Source organism: Rana temporaria, chromosome 9 (assembly GCF_905171775.1).
Source record: "Rana temporaria chromosome 9, aRanTem1.1, whole genome shotgun sequence".
NCBI lineage: Eukaryota > Metazoa > Chordata > Amphibia > Anura > Ranidae > Rana > Rana temporaria.
The window spans coordinates 171,245,896-171,266,514 of NC_053497.1; the positions used below are offsets into that span (position 1 = coordinate 171,245,896).

A 20,619-nucleotide genomic window follows, 5' to 3' on the forward strand; every position below is an offset into this window, starting at 1 on the left:
AATTGGGGGGGGGGGGGTTTAAAAAGCACCCCCTCCCCTGCCATCTTCTGGGGAATGCTCTGAGTCGGATTCGGGTCTGGCTGCCGCTCAGGATCCATAGATACACCGCGTAATTTAAAAAAAAGGCTCCCGTCGTATCTGTGTTTTGTATCCACAAAACAAGATACGACTTAATCTGGGCTCGATCCGACTGGTGTACGTCTTAGTACACCGTCGGATCGCAGGTGCATATTTACGCTGGCCGGTAGGTGACGTTTCCGTCGAATTCCGCGTCGAGTATGCAAATTAGCTAGATACGGCGATCCACGAACGTACGTCTGTGCGGCCGGCGCATTTTTTTACGTTGTTTCCGTAAGGCTATTTTTGGCGTATAGTTACCCCTGCTATATGAGGCGTATTGTATTCTATGTTCAGTATGGCCATCGTTCCCGCTTCAAATTTTGAAAATTTTACGTCGTTTGCGTAAGTCGTTCGCGAATAGGGCTTTGCATAGAATGACGTCAACGTCGTAAGCATTGGCTTGTTGCGGGTTAATTTCGAGTATGCGCACTGGGATACCCCCACGGACAGCACATGCGCAGTTAAATAAAACGTCATTTACGTCGGGTCAAGACGTATTGACATAAAACACGCCCCCCATTACATACATTTGAATTGCGCGCCCTTATGCCGCCTAAGTTGCACTACGCCGCCGTAACTTACGGCGGAAATTCTTTCGGGATACAAAAAAAACGAAGTTACGGCGGCGTAGCGTATCAGAGATACGCTACGCCAGATGGAAGAATGTGCCGCGCTATGTGGATCTGCCCCATAGCGTTTACAAAATAGGGGATAGTTTTATGGCATTTTTATAAAAAAAAATTTACTAGTGATGGCGACATTATGGCGGACACATCAGACACTTTTGACACATTTTTGGGACCATTGTAATTTTCACAGCGAAAAGTGCTATAAAAATGCACTGATTACTGTAAAAATGATAATGGCAGTGAAGGGGTTAAACACTAGGGGGTGCTAAAGTATTAAGTGTGCCCTAAAGGAGTGATTCTTACTGTAGGGGGGCGTGGCTGTAGGTGTGACATTACTGATCGTCGTTCCCTATGACAGGGAACAGACGATCAGTGACAAGCCACAGAGAAGAACGGGGAAGGTGTGTTTTTACACTCACCTCTCCCCGTTCTTCAGCTCCTGTGACCCGATCACGGGACACCGGCGGTGATCGGCTTCTTCGGTCACAGAGCTTCGGACAGGGTCGCAAGCGCACGACCCACGGCTGGACACTTAAAGGGCAACGTACCTGGCTGTGCCATTCTGCCGACGTATATCGCCGTTAGGCGGTCCTTAAGTGGTTAAGGCGCAAGTTCCACTTTTGGGTGGAACTCTGCTTTAAAATATAAAATTCAAACGTTATTGCAACCCTGTATTTGATAATACAGTACCTGAATGTCGCTTGATCTCAGCTTAACCCAGGGTTTGACAAATTTGCTTGGAATCTAGGAGCCAGCTAAAAAAGTTAGGAGCCAGAAAACGCACCCCGTCCCGACGAGTTTGCGCGTAGGAGCGAACACATACGTGAGCAGCGCCCGCATATGTAAACGGTGTTCAAACCACACGTGAGGTATCGCCGCGATTGGTAGAGCGAGAGCAATAATTCTAGCCCTAGTCCTCCTCTGTAACTCAAAACATGCAACCTGTAGATTTTTTTAAACGTCACCTATGAAGATTTTAAAGGGTAAAAGTTTGTCGGCATTCCACGAGCGGACGCAATTTTGAAGCGTGACATGTTGGGTTTCAATTTACTCGGCGTAACATTATCTTTCACAATATTAAAAAAAATGGGGATAACTTTACTGTTGTCTTATATATTATTTTTTTTTTTATTAAAAAAAGTGTAATTTTTTTCCCAAAAAAAGTGCGCTTGTAAGACCGCTGCGCAAATACGCCGTGACAGAAAGTATTGCAACGATCGCCATTTTATTTTCTAGGGTGTTAGAATAAAAAAAAAAAAATATATATATATATAATGTTTGGGGGTTCTAATTAGAGGGAAGGAGATGGCAGTGAAAAATGACACACATTAGAATTGCTGTTTAACGTGTAATGCCAACGGCCACCACCAGATGGCATGAGCTCACAGAAGGAAGAGCTTGGGACTTCACAAAGCCGCGGCCTCAATTACCAACCATCACGGGCCCGCCGCGATCGCGCTGCTGGGGAGGTGGGGGTGTACGGAGACACAGGATCCAGTGCCTCCGTGCGCCTCCACCGCGGCAACCCGGTAATTGAGGCTGCGGATTCGCGGCCTTGTAGGCCGCAAAGCCGCGGCCTCAATTACCGGCGAGCGCGGGCACCAGGTCACAATTTCTTGTCGCAATTGCGACCTGGCGCCCGGATATTGTCGACCCCTGCTTTTAATCGCAAGCTTGTGTGGGTTTTGTAAAGCCGGTGACCGGACTCAAAGTGAAAGTGACGCGGCAGCTCCATAGCCTAACCACTTTCACATAGCCGGCCGCACGCGGCCCCCCTCCTCCCGTGGTTTCTGGGCTGTCCAGTGCTTGCCTATAAAAACTAGGCAAGCGCTGTTTCTGAGGAAGGTAAAGAACCAATGATTATAATCCATGTGAATCATAAATACTTTATCTGGCAAAGGAACAAATGTAGTGTGTATCTGCCAAGAGATGCATGATATCCAAAGCAAAAACATATATAAAAATAAACATAGCAAGTCCACATAAAATGTCCTGTATACACAAAATCTCAGTGGCTGTAATACCCACTAAGGAGCCAGGAGAGGTGGGGAGATGACTGTCCCACCTCCAGTGGTACCCGGGAGATAGAATGGGTGCACCAGATGTCTAAAGGTACCTGATGGTGGAATGCGGTCACAATGTAGGTCATGGATCTTCAAACTACGGCCCTCCAGTTCAGGAACTACAATTCCCATCATGCCTGTGAATGTCAGTGCGTTACAATGCCTCATGGGATGTGTAGTTCTACAACAGCTGGAGGGACGTATTTTGGGGATCCCTGATGTAGGTGCTCAGGGACGTGGGTAGATTATCCAAGGTGCCAGAAGTGAAGGGCTGTACGCCAGCCCAAAGCCTCAGAGCGCGGACACGCCCAGGGAGAGGACGGGAGGGGGCTGTCTGTGTTCCCCAAGGATCTGAGGGAAGGTGCAGCGCCCGTACTGATGGAATAGACCAGGGAAGCAATGGATGCCTCCCGCGACTTCCGGGTCTCCAAAGCCGTGAGCACCTGTCGCACCAGACACAGGCGGACTCCAGTGGGTTTGGTAAAACAGGAGCAAGGAGGAGAGAAAAACAAAAATTGGGGAATATTGAGAGAGATTTCAGGGGCTTGAACAGTGCAGGGACTACATGTTTCGGGGATTAACCCCCTTCTTCAGGTTTCCAGTTAATCCCCAAAACGTAGCCTGAGCCAGCCGCCACAGCTTAGTGCTCCAGTGAGCATGGGGAGGGGGGGGGGAGCAGAGAGTCGGTGACCAGCAGTCGCCAGCTGTCTGAGAACCGAGTGACCGGCAGTGTTTGATCGCACGGTTCTCGGTGTTAGAGCTGGGTCTGATGCTGCATCCACCTAGTAGTAGTATTCTGAAAAATCGCCAAAGTAGCCACAGCAACACATTCGTAGATCAACCCGTGTTTATTTTTCTGTGATTTCAGGAGCGGTTGGAGTTTAATGAACAACTTGCAGAATAAACCACCTGAACGGAAGTCTCAGAAGTAGCTGACTTTAAGGAGTGATGATGGAGCATTACCATACCATCAAGCCCCTTGGTAATGTTCTTATTATGTTTTTTTTTTTTTTTTTTTTTCATACTGGTATTTGATCATTAGAGATTGTTATGCTAAGATGTAATGTTTCTTCTTGCAGAATGTACGATGGTGGGGCCAGGGGTGGTGGTAAAGGTAGAGGAGGAAGAAATCTACAATCCTCAAAATAACCAGATTCCAATGACCAATACAGGTAAGTGATCCAAGTTATCAGAAATTGTGAAAATCAGGGGTCGACAATATCCGGGCGCCAGGTCGCAATTGCGACAGATTGTGACCTGGCGCCCGCCGGTAATTGAGGCCGCGGCCTACAAGGCCGCGACCTCAACTACAGGCCACCGTGGGCCCGCCGCGATCGCGCGGTGGGGGCGCACGGAGGCACAGGATCCTGTGTCTCCGTGCGCCCCGCGGCGGGCCCGTGACGGCCGGCAATTGAGGCCGCAGTTTGCGGCCTTGTGAAGTCCCAAGCTCTTCCTTCTGTGAGCTGGCGCCATCTGGTGGTGGCCGTTGGCAATACAAGTTTAACAGCAATTCTAATATGTAATTTTTCACTGCCATCTCCTTCCCTATAATTAGAGCCCCCAAACATTATATATATTTTTTATTCTAACACCCTAGAGAATAAAATGGCGATTGTTGCAATACTTTCTGTCACGCCGTATTTGCGTAGCGGTCTTACAAGCGCACTTTTTTGGGAAAAAATTACACCTTTTTTAATCAAAAAATAAGACAACAGTAAAGTTATCACAATTTTTTTTTAATATTGTGAAAGACAATGTTACGCCAAGTAAATTCATACCCAACATGTCACGCTTCAAAATTGCGTCCACTTGTGGAATGCCGACAAACTTTTACCCTTTAAAATCTCCATAGGCGACGTTTAAAAAAAATCTACAGGTTGCATGTTTTGAGTTACAGAGGAGGTCTAGGGCTAGAATTATTGCTCTCGCTCTACCAATTGCGGCGATACCTCACATGTGTGGTTTGAATACCGTTTACATATGCGGGCGCTACTTGTGTTTGCTTCTGCGCGCGAGCTCGTCGGGACTGTGCACGTTTTCTGGCTCCTAACTTTTTTAGCTGGCTCCTAGATTCCAAGAAAATGTGTCAAACCCTGGTAAATATATCTCTAATCAAACTGGTCATGTGGAAAAACCAAGGGTGAGCACCATTTCAAAGGGATGCTGTCACCTGCTCATTAGCGACAGTGCCTTCAGATGGGCCCCCCCCCCCCAGCAAAGTATGTCCCCAGTACATGCTCTCACCCCAATGCAGGAATCTAGACTAAGCATTCTGTAGTTTTAGAACTTACCCAGTTGGAAGACATTGTTGCGCCCCCCTAGCTTTTGGCTGCTCAGGTCCAAGCACTGGCCATGTTCTCCCTCATACTCGATGGCCCTGGCTCTGCCCAATAGGGCTCTATTGGGAAGCAAAGTCGCTTTGTCCTGAATAGAAAGTAACACGTGTCTCTTAAAATTCAACATATTTTCTACATTATCTTTGTATGAGAAAAGCCGTGCCTGGCACAACCATGTTTCCCCGAAAATAAGACCTAGCGTTATTTTCCAGGAGGGCTGCAATATAAGCCCTCCCCTGAAAATAAGCCCTAGTTTAAAATGTTTGTAAAATCCTATAATCCACTCTATTACAGTAGTATATAATACAATGTGTGTGTGTTTCTGTCATATAATTGGGGTGAAGAGAGCTCTGGTGGGTCACAGAAGTGCAGAGCGGCGCTATAATGAAGGTATTTGGCACAATTATATTACAGAAACGCACACATTGTACATTATATAATACTTAAATTTTGACTCAGTTCACTCTGGGGATTCCTGTTAGGCAGGGGGAGAGAAGACCGCACATTACATCTTAAGACCTATCCCAAAAATAAGCCCTACTGTGTCTTTTGTTACCAAAATTAATATCAGACCCGGGCTTATTGTCTGGGAAACATGGTACATAGCCTTTACGACAGAGGCTATGTCTTTTGCTTTATTCATTTCTTTGGTCAGGCTTTAACCACTTAAGGACCGCCTCCTGCACATTTATGTCGGCAGAATGGCACGGCTGGGCACAAGCACGTACAGGTACGTCCTGTGCTAGTACCCAGCCGTGGGTCGCGACCCGGTCCAAAGCTCCGTGACCCGCGGACCCGATCGCCGCTGGAGTCCCGCGATCGGTCCCCGGAGCTGAAGAACGGGGAGAGCTGTGTGTAAACACAGCTTTCCCGTTCTTCACTGTGGCGGCTTTATCGATCATGTGATCCCTTTTTATAGGGATACACAATCGATGACGTCACACCTACAGCCACACACCCCTACAGTTAGAAGCACATATTAGGTGATACATAACCCCTTCAGCGCCCCCTTGTGGTTAACTCCCAAACTGCAATTGTAATTTTCACAGTAAACAATGCATTTTTTGCTGTGAAAATTACAATGATCCCAAAAATGTGTCAAAATTGTCCGAAGTCTCCGCCATAATGTCGCAGTCACGAAAAAAATCGCTGATCGTGGGCCAAGAGTAGTAAAAAAAAAAAAATAATAAAAATGCAATAAAACTATCCCCTATTTTGTAAACGTTATAAATTTTGCGCAAACCAACCGATAAACGCTTATTGCGATTTTTTTTTTTTATTGATTTTTTTAACAAAAAATAAATAGAAGAATACGTATCGGCCTAAACTGAGGAAAAAAAATGTGTTGTTTTTATATATTTTTGGGGGATATTTATTACAGCAAAAAGTAAAAATTTTGCATTTTTTCAAAATTGTCGCTCTATTTTTGTTTATAGCGCAAAAAATAAAAACCGCAGAGGTGATCAAATGCCACCAAAAGAAAGCTCTATTTGTGGGGAAAAAAGGACACCAATTTTGTTTGGGATCCACGCCGCACGACCGCGCAATTGTCAGTTAAAGCGACGCAGTGCCGAATCGCAAAACCTGGCCGGGTCCTTTAGCTGCCTAAAGGTCCGGGTCTTAAATGGTTAAAAAGGAACATGCTCAGTCTGTGAAACCACCTATTTTTTCTCTTATGTAGCTGGAAACGCTTCTCATCTTTTTCTATTCAAGGTGGTAATCGTATAAAGTGTGAAGTGGACATCAAGGCTGAACAAAGTGAAGAGACCTATACCCGAAGGAAGCGGAAGTCTGATCGTAGGAAACGCATCCCTGAAAATCACATCGGTAATATCTGTGTATTTTATTCGGAGATCCATGTGTTGTGCTGTCTTGTGGTCAGGAACTATTACATATATTGTTGTCCTGAGACATGACTAATCTACTAATGCACAATAAATATTACTCTCGATTGTATTGGACAACGCCTTTAAGTGACTGTTTGCGATATTATGTTTAGAAACGGACCTCCCTGTAAGGCCCCTTTTTATACAGGCGTTTCAATCGGGGCCACCTTTCAGTTTTTTCCAGATGGAACTGTTTGGAAGGTCCATGCATTTCTATGGACAGTGGGTGTGTAAACGGCTTGTGTCCTTTTTTTTTTTGTGTATTTTAACCACTTAAGGGCCGATATACGTCAGCAGAATGGCATGGCTGGGCACAGGGACGTGTATATATACACGTCCCCTTTAAAGTGGTTGTAAACCCACTTTTTTCACCTTTTACCTACAGGTAAGCCTATAATAAGGCTTACCTGTAGGTATAAAGAATATCTCCTAAACCTATACGGTTTAGGAGATATTCCCCTCGCAATGCGCCGCTGATTGCAGCGGCGCATGTGCAGGGGGGATCCACGGCGAAAGGACCGGCAGCCGCCGGACCTTGCCGAATTGAAATCTCCCACGCGGTGCATACTAGCTGATTATGCCTTTTGCCTTGCAGGTTTTAAAAAAAAAGTTTAAGAGCCCAGCCGTGGGTCTCGCGCGCCACGCGACCCAGTCTGAAGCTCCGTGACCGCGGACCCGATCGCCGCCGGTGTCATGCGATCGGTCACAGGAGCTGAAGAACGGGGAGAGGTGTGTGTGTAAACACACCTTCCCCGTTCTTCATTGTGGCAATGTCAGTGATCGTCTGTTCCCTGATATAGGGAAAGGCAATCAGTGATGTCACACGTCCAGCCCCGCCCCCCTACAGTTAGAAACACATATGAGGTCAAAAATTAACCCCAACAGTGCCCCCTAGTGGTTAACTCCTTCACTGCATTGTCATTTTCACAGTAATCACAGTGCATTTTTATAGCACTTTTCGCTGTGAAAATGACACTGGTCCCAAAAATGTGTCAAAATTGGCCAATGTGTCCACCATAATGTCGCAGTCACAAAAAAAATCGCCACCACTAGTAGTAAAAAAAAAAAAATATATATAAAAATGCCATAAACTATCCCCTATTTTGTAAACGCTATACATTTTGCGCAAACCAATGGATGGACGCTTATATATATATATATTTTTTTTTTTTTTTCCAAAAATAGGTAAAAGAATACGTATGGGCCTAAACTGAGGACAAAAAAACATTTTTATATCTTTTTTGGGGATATTTATTATAGCAAAAAGTAAAAAAATATTGAATTTTTTCCAAAATTGTCGCTCTATTTTTGTTTATAGCGCAACAAATAAACACTGCAGAGGTGATCAAATACCACCAAAAGAAAGCTCTATTTGTGGGGAAAAAAGGACATCAATTTTGTTTGGAAGCCACGTCGCACGACCGCGCAATTGTCAGTTAAAGCGACGCAGTACCGAAAAGCAAAAAGTGGCCTGGTCTTTGACCAGCAATATGGTCTGGGGCTTAAGTGGTTAAAACAGGTGTTTTAATCAGGGGCCACCTTTCAGTTTTTCAGATGGAACTGTTTAGAAGGTCCATGCATTTCTATGTACGGTCGGGCTTGTGTCCTTTTTTGTGTATGTTAAAATCCACAGCAGCGTACTCTGGCGTGTGTTTTAATATGTTTCCATTGATTTCAGTAGAAAGCACATCTGGAGAAAATGCATAAGTGTGAACAGGACAAGCGGAGGGATGGACGCCAATTAATTAGATGTACTGCGGTGTACAGTATAGTATATGTATGAGCTGGAAAATAATATTTTGTCAGGAAGAGAGAACAAAGTGAGCCAAGGAAGGATTTCACCAATCATGCATTACCTTTGCTGTCCATTCACAGGCTGGGGGCAGGGAGAGACCAGGCTATATTTTCTTAACCTACAGTAGGCAAAAGTAAGGTCACCAGCCTTTCTCTGTTTGGTTAGAAAAGGATGAACAGAAAAAAAAAAAACCATTTTGGAATGAAAGCTCTCACATTATACAGTATGGGCCAGATTCACAGTGGACTTACGACGGCGTATCTCCACGTACGCCGTCGTAAGTCCGAATGTGAGCCGTCGTATCTATGAATCAGGCGCATAGATTTGGCCAAGATACGAGTGGCGTAAGTCTCTTACGCCGTTGTATCTTGGGTGCATATTTACGCTGGCCGCAAGGGGCGCTTCCGTAGATTTAGGGGTCGAATATGTAAATTAGGTAGATACGCCGATTCACGAAGGTACTTGCACCCGCTACGCCGTTTACGTTAGGCTTACCCCTGCTATATGAGGCGCAGCCAATGCAAAGTATGGACGTCGGCAAGCGTATCTTTTTTACGTAAGTCGTACGTGAATTGGGCTGTGCGTAGGTTACGTTCACGTCACAGGCATTGGGCCTGGCGTATCTTATGCAGTAAATTCAACGTGATACTGAGCATGCGCCGTTCGTTAGGCACATCATTTACGTGGGGTCACGATTAATTTACATACAACACGCCCCCTACCAGCCTATTTTGAATTAGGCGGGCTTACGCCGGCCCATTTACGCTACGCCGCCGCAACTTACGGAGCAAGTGCTTTGTGAATACAGCACTTGCCTGTCTAAGTTGCGGAGGCGTAGCGTAAATAGGATACGCTACGCCCGCACAAAAATACGCCCATATACGTAAATCTGGCCCTATGTATTTCAAGAAATATACTTCTTTACTAGGAGTTTTTTGACCTAATCAGAGCTTTTGTTTTGTATATTTTAGGGCCTGTTAATCCAAAACCAGAAGTTATAATCAAGACTGAAGATGATCACGAAGACTTCTACATGAGGAATGACAAATCCTTCAAACGGGACCAAAGTCCCAGAGCAGGTAGTGCCATTGCACATAGCGAGAAATAAGTAACAGAAGCGTTGAGTCTTGAAAGCTTAAAGGGGTTGTAAAGGATCAAATTTTTTTTTTTTTTTTTTTTAAATGACAAACCTGTTATACTTGCCTTCATTGTGCAGCTCGTTTTGCACAGAGTGGCCCTGATCCTGGTCTTCTGTGGTCCCTCTGCGGCTGTCTCGGGTCCTCCCCCGCATCAGCTAATTCTTTTCATGGGAAAATCTCTCCCAAGGCGATTGGCTTGCAGGCGCCGGCTGTATCAGACTGTATCACTCGCCCCCCCGACGCGTCATTGGTTTGATGGATGACAGCGGGAGCGAATGGCTGCGCTACCCATCAATCATCCAATGAATGAGCCGAGAAGAGCTGAAAAGCCCGGTCGAGAAGCCTGCTCGTTCATGAAGCAGGACTTTCAAGGGCTCAGGTAAGTAAACGGGGGGGGGGGGGGGGGGGCTGGGGGGCCGGCAAACATTAGATGTTTTTTCACTTTGATGCATAGAATACATTAAGGTAGGGCTGCACGATTCTGGGAAAAATGAGAATCTCGATTCTTTTGCATAAAATTAAGATCATGATTCTCTCACGATTCTCATTTTTTATTTAAAGTGGTAGTAAACCCCATTCATTATGAAATACTTACCTTGGAACGAGTCGTAGGGAACTTACCTGGTCCACGCCGAGGGAGATGTCATCTTGCCTTGGCGTGTCTTCCGGGTATCGCCGCTCCATCGCTGTGAGTGGCTGGAGTGTCGCTGTCGTCACGCGCGGGAGACTTCTTGCCGGCAAGGTCTGGCGGCTGCCAGGCCTTTAGCCGAGGATCCCCGCTGCGCATGCGCCGATGCAGTCAGCAGCGCATTGCGAGGGTAATATCTCCTAAACCGTTCAGGTTTAGGAGATATTCTTTATAACTACAGGTTAGCCTTATTATAGGCTTACCTGTAGGTAAAAGTGGTAGTACAGAGTTTACTACCACTTTAAAGTTATTTTCAACACAAAACAAAGCTTATGTGCTTAAATACAGTATATGTAAATCTGACAGACTGTTTCCATGTTACATTTTAAAAGCCGCAGCAAACCTGCTGACCTCACATGCTTGCTAATGTGAAAGAACAGCTCTGATTTTCACATTTAACTAAATGTGAAAATCAGAGGTATTCTGTCACATTAGCAAGCATTTGAGGTTTGCTGCGGCTTTTAAAATTTAACATGGAAACAGTCTGTCAGATTTTCATATACTTTATTTAAGCATATAAGCTTCGTTTTGTGTTGAAAAATAACTGCGAAAGTTATTACTCTGTTGGGTGTAACAAGGGGCCAGATCCTCAAAAGAGATACGGCGGCGTAACTGCTGTTACGCCGTCGTATCCCTGGTCCTAACTATGGAACTGATCCACAGACTCAGTTTCCCATAGTTAGGACGAAGATCCGACATGTGTAATTGAATTACACTGTCGGATCTTAAGGATGCAATTCTAGGCCGGCCGCTAGGTGGCGAGGCCATTGAGGCCGGCGTAGAATATGCAAATGACCAGTTACGGCGATCCACGAACGCTCCGACGGGCCCGTCGCTCTAAATCTACGTCGTTTACGTCGAGTTCCGCCGCGTAAAACTAGGGCTAAGCCCTAGTTGTCCTAAGCCATGTTAAGTATGGCCGTCGTTCCCGCGTCGAATTTTAAATTCTACGTCGTTTGCGTAAGACGTCCGTGAATGGCGCTGGACGCCATTTACGGTAACGTCTAAGCAAATGACGTCGGAGCGACGTCAGTTAGCGCAATGCACGTCGGGTAATTTACCCGACGGAGCATGCGCAGTACGTCCGGCGCGGGAGCGCGCCTAGTTTAAATGGGACTCGCCCATTTGAATAGGAACGCCTTGCGCCGGACGGATTTAAGTTACAGCGCCGCAAAATTCCAGGTAAGTGCTTTGTGGATCGGCACCTAACTTTGGAATTTTGCGGCGGAGTAACTTAAATCAGAAAAGTTACGTTGCGCCAAGGCTTTGTGGATAACCCCCAAGATGTCCGCTTGCCCCCCTTCTAACTAACATTACTGTACAGGAGTGTTGGGTGGAGCAAGATGCAGAATGTGAATGGAGGCGTTGAGAAAGGGAGCGGGGAGAGGAGCGACGCATCGCTGGACCGTGGAACAGGTGAGTGCCTGTTTATTAAAAGTCAGCAGCTATACTTTTTGTAGCTGCTGACTTTTAATAAACATTAAAAGGCTGGAACTTTGCTTTCAGTGTGCATGGAGCCTAAAAGGAAAAAAGGGAAAAAAGACCGAAAAATTTGGAAAAATATATTTTTACTCTCTGTTGAGCAGGATCATCAACAGGTGGATCACTGTGGAGAGATGGGAGCTGGCAATTGGCTGACAGCTGAGCTGCCAGCACAGAGAAGGAAGGGCTGAGCCCAGCCCTGACACACGCGCTCCTGAAGAAGCGGCACAGGCAGCTGTTCTTTCAAAGCGCATGCGCTATGACGACATTGGCGCAGTAAATAGTGAATATCTCCTAAACGGCACAGGTTTAGGAGATATTTACAGTACCTATAGGTAAGCCTTACTATAGGCTTACCTATAGGTACAAATTGTTACAGGGAGGTTTACAACCACTTTAAGGCAACATTCACATTACCGCATCTCCAAAGTCACACGATTTCCAGTGCGACTTAGATGAGACTTTTGGTGTGACTTTACGGTCTCTGGACCAAAGTCGCATCAAAAGTTGCACCAAAGAAGTGCAGGCACCTTATCAAAGTTGCTGCGACTCTAAAGTTGAACTATAAGTGTTTTTTTATTTTTTTGGATAGATTAAGGGAGGGTTATAACCCCTGTCAGATGTTTGTCTCATAGCCTAAGGCCCCTTTCACATGGGGCGGTAATGATCTGCCCCGTGCACCTCCGCTTGCTCAGCAGGGATCGCTCTGTTGATCCCCGCTGAGCCGGCGGATGACAGGGCGGTCCCCGCACACTGTGCAAGGACCGCCCTGTCACAACTCTGCTCTCCCCTATGGGGGGATCGGATGAACATGGACCGTCTGTCCGTGTTCACCCGATCCGCCAGACGCATGGAAGAGTAGGTTTTTCCTCCGTCACACTTTGGCGGATCGGAGCGGGTCGGATGTCAGCGGGCATGTCACCGCTGACATCCGCGGCTCCATAGAAGAGCACGGAGCGCCCGTTCAGGTCCGCAAAAAAAACTGTCAGGCGGACCTGAACAGGCCGCCCGTGTGAAAGAGCCCTAACTGAAAGTGAGAATAAATCCCTGAAAATTATGGGAACTGCTTGGGAACCCCCAGATCACCAGAACTAGTGTCCCCATTGGAAGATTTCCAGTCTATTGATTTCCTGGGGTTAACTCAAAATTTGGGAGCTTCTTTTACATTTACTTTCAATGATAATGGTAAACGGGACAAATAGAGGGGGAGTCTCCCTAATGGGGACAGCAATAAAAAATGGAGAGTTGTTCTAATCCCTCTCCACTCTATTCAAAATTGGTTTAAAATGTTCTGCCTTTAGTTCTAATTTAAGTCGCACCGAACGGGTTGCGACTTGTAATGCGACTTTGGTGTCCAATGGCGTATGACAGTGGTGTCCAAACTGTGGCCCGAGGGCTGGAAGTGGCCCTTTGCTTGCCTTTTTTTTCCGGCCCCTGGGGCACTTTTCCTCCCACTGATACAAGACACTGTTCCTATCCCTGACATCAACAATGGGTCACCATTCTTCCCACTAACACCAATGATAGGGCAATATTTCTCCCACTGACACCAATGATGGGGCATTATTATTCCCACTAACGCCAATGATGGGGTAATATTCCTCTCACTGACACCAACAATGGAGCAATATTCCTTCCACTGACACCATTTATGGGGAACTATGTTTCCCACTGTTACCAACGATGGGGGCACTATCCATCAAATTGAAACCAACCATGGGCACTGTTCCTCCCTGCAATGTTCACTCCCACTGACGCCAGGACCATTTCTACCCCCAACGACCACAGTCCGGCCCCCCTAAAGTCTGAATGACAGTAAACTAGCCCTTTGTCTAGAAAGTTTGGAGACCCCTGGCGTATGACATGTCGCTCAAGCATGAATGGAGCCGTTGTTATATCAAACCTGGAGTTGGGCATTGAGTAAACTGCTACATTACATCTTTTGTAGTTTTGGGGTAAACTAAATGCGCCGCTGTCATTTCTATTCTTTGTAGGTCACAACATGAAGACTGAAATGGAGGTGAAGCTTGAAGACGATGACAAGCGTTATGTAATGGTGGGAGATCCGAATTTGGAGGAGAGAGACAGCTCGCCTGCCGTGAGTCCAGGTACCTATGTATACTTTGTGGTCACCGGACCATCTCACCTGTGAAGAGAACTCGCCACTTCAGGTGTAACTGATACGCCCACTGGAACACACACCTGAGTGCTAGCCCCGGCTCGCCTCCGTGGTAAATCGTCAAAATAAATGGCTGCACCTCATGTGGGCTACAAGTAAAGTTTACTGGAATATTTAAAATATTCAAAATGACACCAGAGGACACCATGATTAACCACTTAAGGAGCCCTTCACGCCGATATACGTCAGCAGAATGGCATGGCTGGGCACAGGAACGTATCTGTACGTCGTCTTTAAGTGCCCAGCCATGGGGTCGCGTTTACAACTCCTTTAACTTTCCTCTGACACTACTTGATGTGTTCTGTCTAGTATTCAGTGGGCACTTTTTTTTATTTTTTTATTATAGTAACTTTAAATAGCCTATCTTCTCAGGGCTTGTTTGCATCAATGTGCTGGTACTTTTTATATTGTTGTCTACATCAGTGGTCTCCAAACTGTGGCCCTGGGGTAGAATGCGGCCCTTTGCTTGCTTTTATCTGGCCCTTGGGGAACTTTTCCTCCCTCTAATACCAATGATGGGGCATTATTTCTCCCATTGACGCCAGCGATGGGGCACTATAAATCTTACTAACCCCAACAATAGGGGACTATTCCTCCCATTGACACCAATGATTGGTCTCTAGTCCTCAAACTGAGACCAACAATGGGACACTAATCCCACTGACCTCAGTGATGGTGCACTATTTTATTTTTCTTACATCAATGATTGGGCACTACTAATTCCACTGTAGGTATTTGCCAGCACACCATGGAGCGACATAAATAACGTCCAAACGGATGCGAGATGCCTGACGAAGGGGCCCTGCGCGGCTCCGAAACGTTGCACTCTCTTTGTGTTGTGATCATGCAATAAAACATCCGTTTGGACGCTATTTATGTCGCTCCATGGTGTGCTGGCAAATATTCTTACTGCAACGTGTACCAGTATCCAGCTGGTTGTTGCTACAAGCACCCAAACCCAAGAGCGGATCCAGGAAAGTGTGCGATGAGAATATGAAGTACTACTAATTCCACTGACACCAATGATGGGGCACTAGTAGTGGCCCATCATTGATGTCAGAGGAAGGAATAGAGCACAATCATTGGTGTCAGTGGGATTAGTAGTGCCCAATCATTGATATAAGAAGAAAATAGTGCACCATCATTGATGTTGGGATTAGTGTCTGGCGCTTGGGGAACTTTTCCACTGATGGAAGACACTATTCCTCTCTGAAACCAATGATGGGACACCATTTCTCCCATTGACGTCAACGATGGGGCACTATTAATCCCACTAACCCCAACGATGGAGGACTATTCCTCCTATTGACACCAATGATGGTGCTCTAGTCCTCAAACTGACGCCACCAATGGGCCACTAATCCCACTGACACCAATGATGGGGCACTAGTAGTGGCCAATCATTTATGTCAGAGGAAGGAATAGTGCACCATCATTGGTGTCGGTGGGATTAGTGCCCCATTGGTGGCTTCAGTTTGAGGACTAGAGCACCATCATTGGTGTCAATAGGAGGAATAGTCCTCTATCGTTGGGGTTAGTGGGATTGATAGTGCCCAGTCGCTGGCGTCAATGGGAGAAATGATGCCCCATCATTGGTTTCAGAGAGGAATAGTGTCTTGTATTGGTGGAAAAGTTCCCCAAGCGCCAGATAAAGGCAAGCAAAGGGCGGTAGTTAGGAGACCCCTGCTCTACGGTGTCACTGACACCAATGATGGGACACTATTCCTTCCACTAACACCAATGATGGGACACTATTCCTTCCACTAACACCAATGATGGGACACTATTCCTTCCACTGACACCAATGATGGGGCACTCTTCCTTCCACTGTCCCCAATGATGGGACACCATTCTTTCCACTGACACCAATGATGGCACACTATTCCTTCCACTGACACCAATGATGGGACACTATTCCTTCCACTGACACCAATGATGGGACACTATTCCTTCCACTGACACCAATGATGGGACACTATTTCTTCCACTGACACCAATGATGGGACACTATTTTACTCCCTAATACCAAAGATGCATTGTTTACTCCCCCTGATGCCAGGATACTTTTTACTCCCAATGATCGTAGTTTGGTCCTCCTAAGGCTGCATTCACATCTAGGCAGACAAAATCGCGGCGTTTTGTCCCACGAATTGCGGCGACAAATAGCGGCGTTTTGTACCGCGATTTGCGGCGACAAAACGCTGCGATTGTCCGCCTAGATGTGCCCCTAGATTGTCCCCCTATGGAGATGGTTCCCATCTCCTATGCCGAAAGCCGACCTGAAAAAAAGGTCCGGGACTTTTTTTCAGGCAGCAGGCGTGGAGATGTGAACCATCTCCATAGAGGCAATGTTAAATCATCCCTCTGGCGTCTCAGGGCGGCAGCGGCGTCACACTACAGGCGACAAAACGCCTAGGTGTAAATGGGGGCTAAAGGCTGGAGGATATTAAACTGGCCCATTGTTTAGAAAGTTTGGAGACCGCTGGTCTACATGAAAGAATAGTTGTGTGCCTGACGTATAGTCAGACTGCAGCATGTAGCATCTAGAGAATGTATGGCTAGAATAAACTTTGGGATCCGATTTATTCTAGGAGGTTTTTGTGGATAAACTTTTTAAAGGTATGCCTTCCTCCAAAAAAAATATGACACTTCTCTTCTGTTTTCATAGGTTATTTTCTTGTACAGATAAAAGAGGAAGAGGAGGCGGACATGTCATTTGGGATGGATTATCAGCAACACGAGGATTATCAGCAACACGAGGATCAGGTGGTTCATCCTCAGACCAGTTCAGGTAGGCTGCTGTTTGTTATTTTGACAATCAGAATGTGAGTTTTATTATAGACCAGAAAATTATGTGTTAAATATGTAGACCGACATAGCATGATAAAATGAAAGAAAGTGTCTGGTTGCTAATGGCAACCGATGGTCAGTGCGGCCAAATGGGATTTAGAAGTGGAAGTGAAATTGTTTTTGCAAAAAGTGCTGACAGGCTTTTTATGACATCTGTCAGATGTGCTTCTATCTGCTTGTCGGCACTTTTTCTGTTTGTGTACACTGAGCCGTGCAGGTGTAGCTCAGTGTACAGTCTCTGCACAGTTCTGTGGTGGGACCATGTAACTAGTGTGACAAGTACTCCTGCAAATACTTGGAATCGGTCCCGATACCGATACTAGTATCTAGTACTAGTATCGGGACAACCCTAATGGAAAACAAAGAGAGTGTCCATATTCTGCATGGGTTTCGCTGCAATCAAAGAGACAGGTGCAGGCTCTTCATCAAATGATTCCACAGGGCAGACGAGAAATTAAAAGTATACAAAGTGGCCGCTTACCGGATCTGTGGGATCTCTATCACGGAGATCATATGAGCTCAACACAGAAGGGATCACTCGGGTAGCAACAGCCGATCACGCATTCATCCCGCTCCTCTCCTCCACTGGCAGTCAGTGGACTGCAAAAGATCTCCCTCTGGGTCCTTGTATGGGTAGAATCAGAGCGTGATGCAATAGCATGTTTAAAAGATAAAAGAAAAATGCTTCATAGTGCAGTGAGTTCTTTAAAACAAGTTCCCGTTATTCAAAGTGCTGGGTAACTGACATCATAAAGCTTTTTAAACAAAACGACAAACAGCCAGCCGCGGTTCAAGCCGACCAGCTTGGGACGTGGTGACGTTAAGTTGGATCGCTCATCCACGACGCTGCGTTTCTCCGTATGAGGCATCGACTGGGAAAGGAGGTTGTATTTACACCCTGCTAGAATAATATTTTTTTGCCTTAAAACTGACTCTAGAGCATGTGCAAGATAGTTCTCATTATACAGGATTTATGTAGTGCCAATAGTTTGCACATTGCTTTACAATATAACGGGAGACAATACAGCAACAATACAAAAGGGTTAGGAGGGCACTGCTCCTGTGAGCTTCCAATCTTAAGGGAGGGGCTGGTGGAACAAAAGGTAAAAACTGATGGGAGAAATAGATTTGGTTATTAGCTGGAGGCAGGATAGGCTTCTCTGAAGAGATGAGTTTTCAGGGGTTGCCTAAAATTCGACAAAGTAGGAGGTAGTCGGACAGATTGGGGTAGGGCTCAGGTGTCAAACACAAGGCCCGCGGGCCAAATCAGGCCCTCCAGGCCATTTTTATGTGGCCCTCGTACCTCTCCTGCAACTGCAGGAGAGCTCCAGCCCTCCTTTGGTCCTTCTCCAGACCCTTACTTTCTGCTTTTAAGCAATGCATCCAGCTTCTTCCCAGCAGCAGCATAAGGAAAGGGGGGTTCACTGTGATGTAAGTGAGAGTGGGGGGATTCAACTCCTGATGGTGGGGTGGCTCTTGACATCTAATGTAAGGGGAGGGGATGCTCTGGATATCTAATCTTACAGATACATCCGGCCTTTTAAAGGCAATCATAATGCTGATGCGGCCCACGATGAAATTGAGTTTGACACCCCTGGGGTAGGGAGTGCCAACGGATGGGATAGGCTCTGGAGAAGTCCTGGAGACGAGTGCGGGACAAGTGGTTGAGATATTAGATTATCCTTTTGGTAAAATCAGCAGCTTGTCATTTTAAAGCAATATTCTGCTTTAAATATTCTGTTTTTTAACTGTCATAGTCACCAGCAAAATACCTGATGTCAGCTAGTGTCTGGTGTTGACTGATGACATCACCACCTACATTGTTTGGGCTTAGCGGTTGGCCGTTGGGTTCAAATGCAAAGGGGTAGATTCAGGTAGGGGCGCGCACTGCTACGGCGGCGCAGCGTACTGTTTTTACGCTACGCCTCCGTAAATTACTGGAGCTACGCTTCATTCACGAAGCATTTGCTCCGTAATTTGCGGCGGCGTTTCGTAAAAGGGGCTGGCATAAGCGCGCATAATTTAAATGATCCCGTAGGGGGCGTGGATCATTTAAATTAGGCGCGTTCCCGCGCCGAACGTACTGCGCATGCTCCGTCGGAAAAATTTCCCGACGTGCATTGCGGTAAATGACGTCGCAAGGACGTCATTTGCTTCGACGTGAACGTAAATGGCGTCCAGCGACATTCACGATCCACTTACGCAAACTACGTAAATTTCGAAAATTGTGACGCGGGAACGACGTCTATACTTACCATTGGCTGCGCCTCCTAATAGCAGGAGCAGCCTTACGACCAAAGCGACGAACGCAAATGACGTAAAACACGACCGCCGGGCGCGCGTACGTTTGTGAATCGGCGCGAGTATGCAATTTGCATACTCTACGCTGACAACTACGGGAACGCCACCTAGCGGCCAGCGTCAGAATGCAGCCTAAGATACGACGGCATAAGAGACTTATGCCAGTCGTATCTTAGGCTACAGTCGGCGTATCTAGCTTTCTGAATACAGAAAGTTGATACGTCGGCGCTACTTAGCAATTACGCTGCGTATCTATGGATACGCAGGCGTAATTGCCTGCTGAATCTACCCCAAAGTGTTTTGCACAAGCAACTACAGCTTGCAGAATCATACGAGACTTGGCGAGGATAAGGTGGTCGGGGGGGGGGGAGACACGTAAATGGGTAATGGGAATTTTGTAAATGCAATTGAATATTGTTTTTTTTTTTTTTTCCACCCATTTATTTTTTCCCTAGGATTTGGTGAAGTGGTAAGAGAAAAAGATGGGAGAATCCACAGAATGTCTTCCAAAATGTTCATCGACATTACCCAGCTGATTCAGTTGGTGCAGGAACGTCCTGAACTCTACAACCCCAAAACACCTTCCTATGCCGATCGGTACAAGAAGAAGAAGGCTTGGGATGAAATCTGCGCCGTTGTGGTTCCAGACTGGGAGCTGTGTAGTGAAAAAGAGAAAAATATCAAAGGTGATATAATGGATATATTGAATGGACATTTCATTTTCAAGAATAACCCAGTGTGCTTTACCACATCTGTCTTTCTCACGTGATGCGCACACATGCTCGTTGTGACTTACAAGATGGGGGATCTGGCTCCCAAATGGTATACAGTGTTACCGGAAAGTATTCACAGCGCTTCACTTTTTAATTTTTTTTTTATTTTGCAGCATTTTTCCAAAATTGATTAAATTCCTTTTGTTCACAATTCTATAAACATTACCCCATAATAACAACGGGAAAGAAGTTTGTTTGAAATCTTTGCAAATCTATTAAAAATACCGTATTTATCGCGGTATAACGCGCTCCCGCGTATACCGCGCACCCCTAAAGTGACCCCCAATCCTGTGGAAAAAAAGTTATTTTTGTACTTACAGTTTTGGTGTCTTGCACAGCGTCCATTGGCGGCCTCGTCGGGTCCGGCGTCCTTCTGCG

General features: G+C 46.2%; 2 protein-coding genes across 4 annotated transcripts in view; one reads left to right on the top strand and one right to left on the bottom strand.

The window, feature by feature from the left end:
• The window catches only part of LOC120914344 (olfactory receptor 6C4-like), a 56,880-nt gene extending 39,078 nt beyond the window's left edge, over positions 1-17,802 (bottom strand). Inside the window, exons 1-3 of one of the 3 annotated variants that reach the window (XM_040325009.1) lie at positions 17,649-17,802; positions 8,891-8,947; positions 5,104-5,236 (exon numbers count right to left, since the gene is read on the bottom strand). The gene's annotated coding sequence lies outside the window, so the exon portion shown is untranslated. The remainder of the gene's footprint in view (positions 1-5,103; positions 5,237-8,890; positions 8,948-17,648) is intronic. The other 2 variants (XM_040325010.1, XM_040325011.1) reach the window with 2 other exon arrangements.
• The window catches only part of LOC120914343, a 37,891-nt gene that overhangs the window by 13,872 nt on the left and 3,400 nt on the right, over positions 1-20,619 (top strand). The window contains exons 2-8 of the mRNA XM_040325008.1: positions 3,681-3,794; positions 3,892-3,984; positions 6,862-6,975; positions 9,801-9,908; positions 14,133-14,246; positions 16,986-17,108; positions 19,924-20,154. Of these exons, the coding sequence (XP_040180942.1) occupies positions 3,761-3,794; positions 3,892-3,984; positions 6,862-6,975; positions 9,801-9,908; positions 14,133-14,246; positions 16,986-17,108; positions 19,924-20,154 (817 nt within the window). The 5' untranslated portion in view covers positions 3,681-3,760. The remainder of the gene's footprint in view (positions 1-3,680; positions 3,795-3,891; positions 3,985-6,861; positions 6,976-9,800; positions 9,909-14,132; positions 14,247-16,985; positions 17,109-19,923; positions 20,155-20,619) is intronic.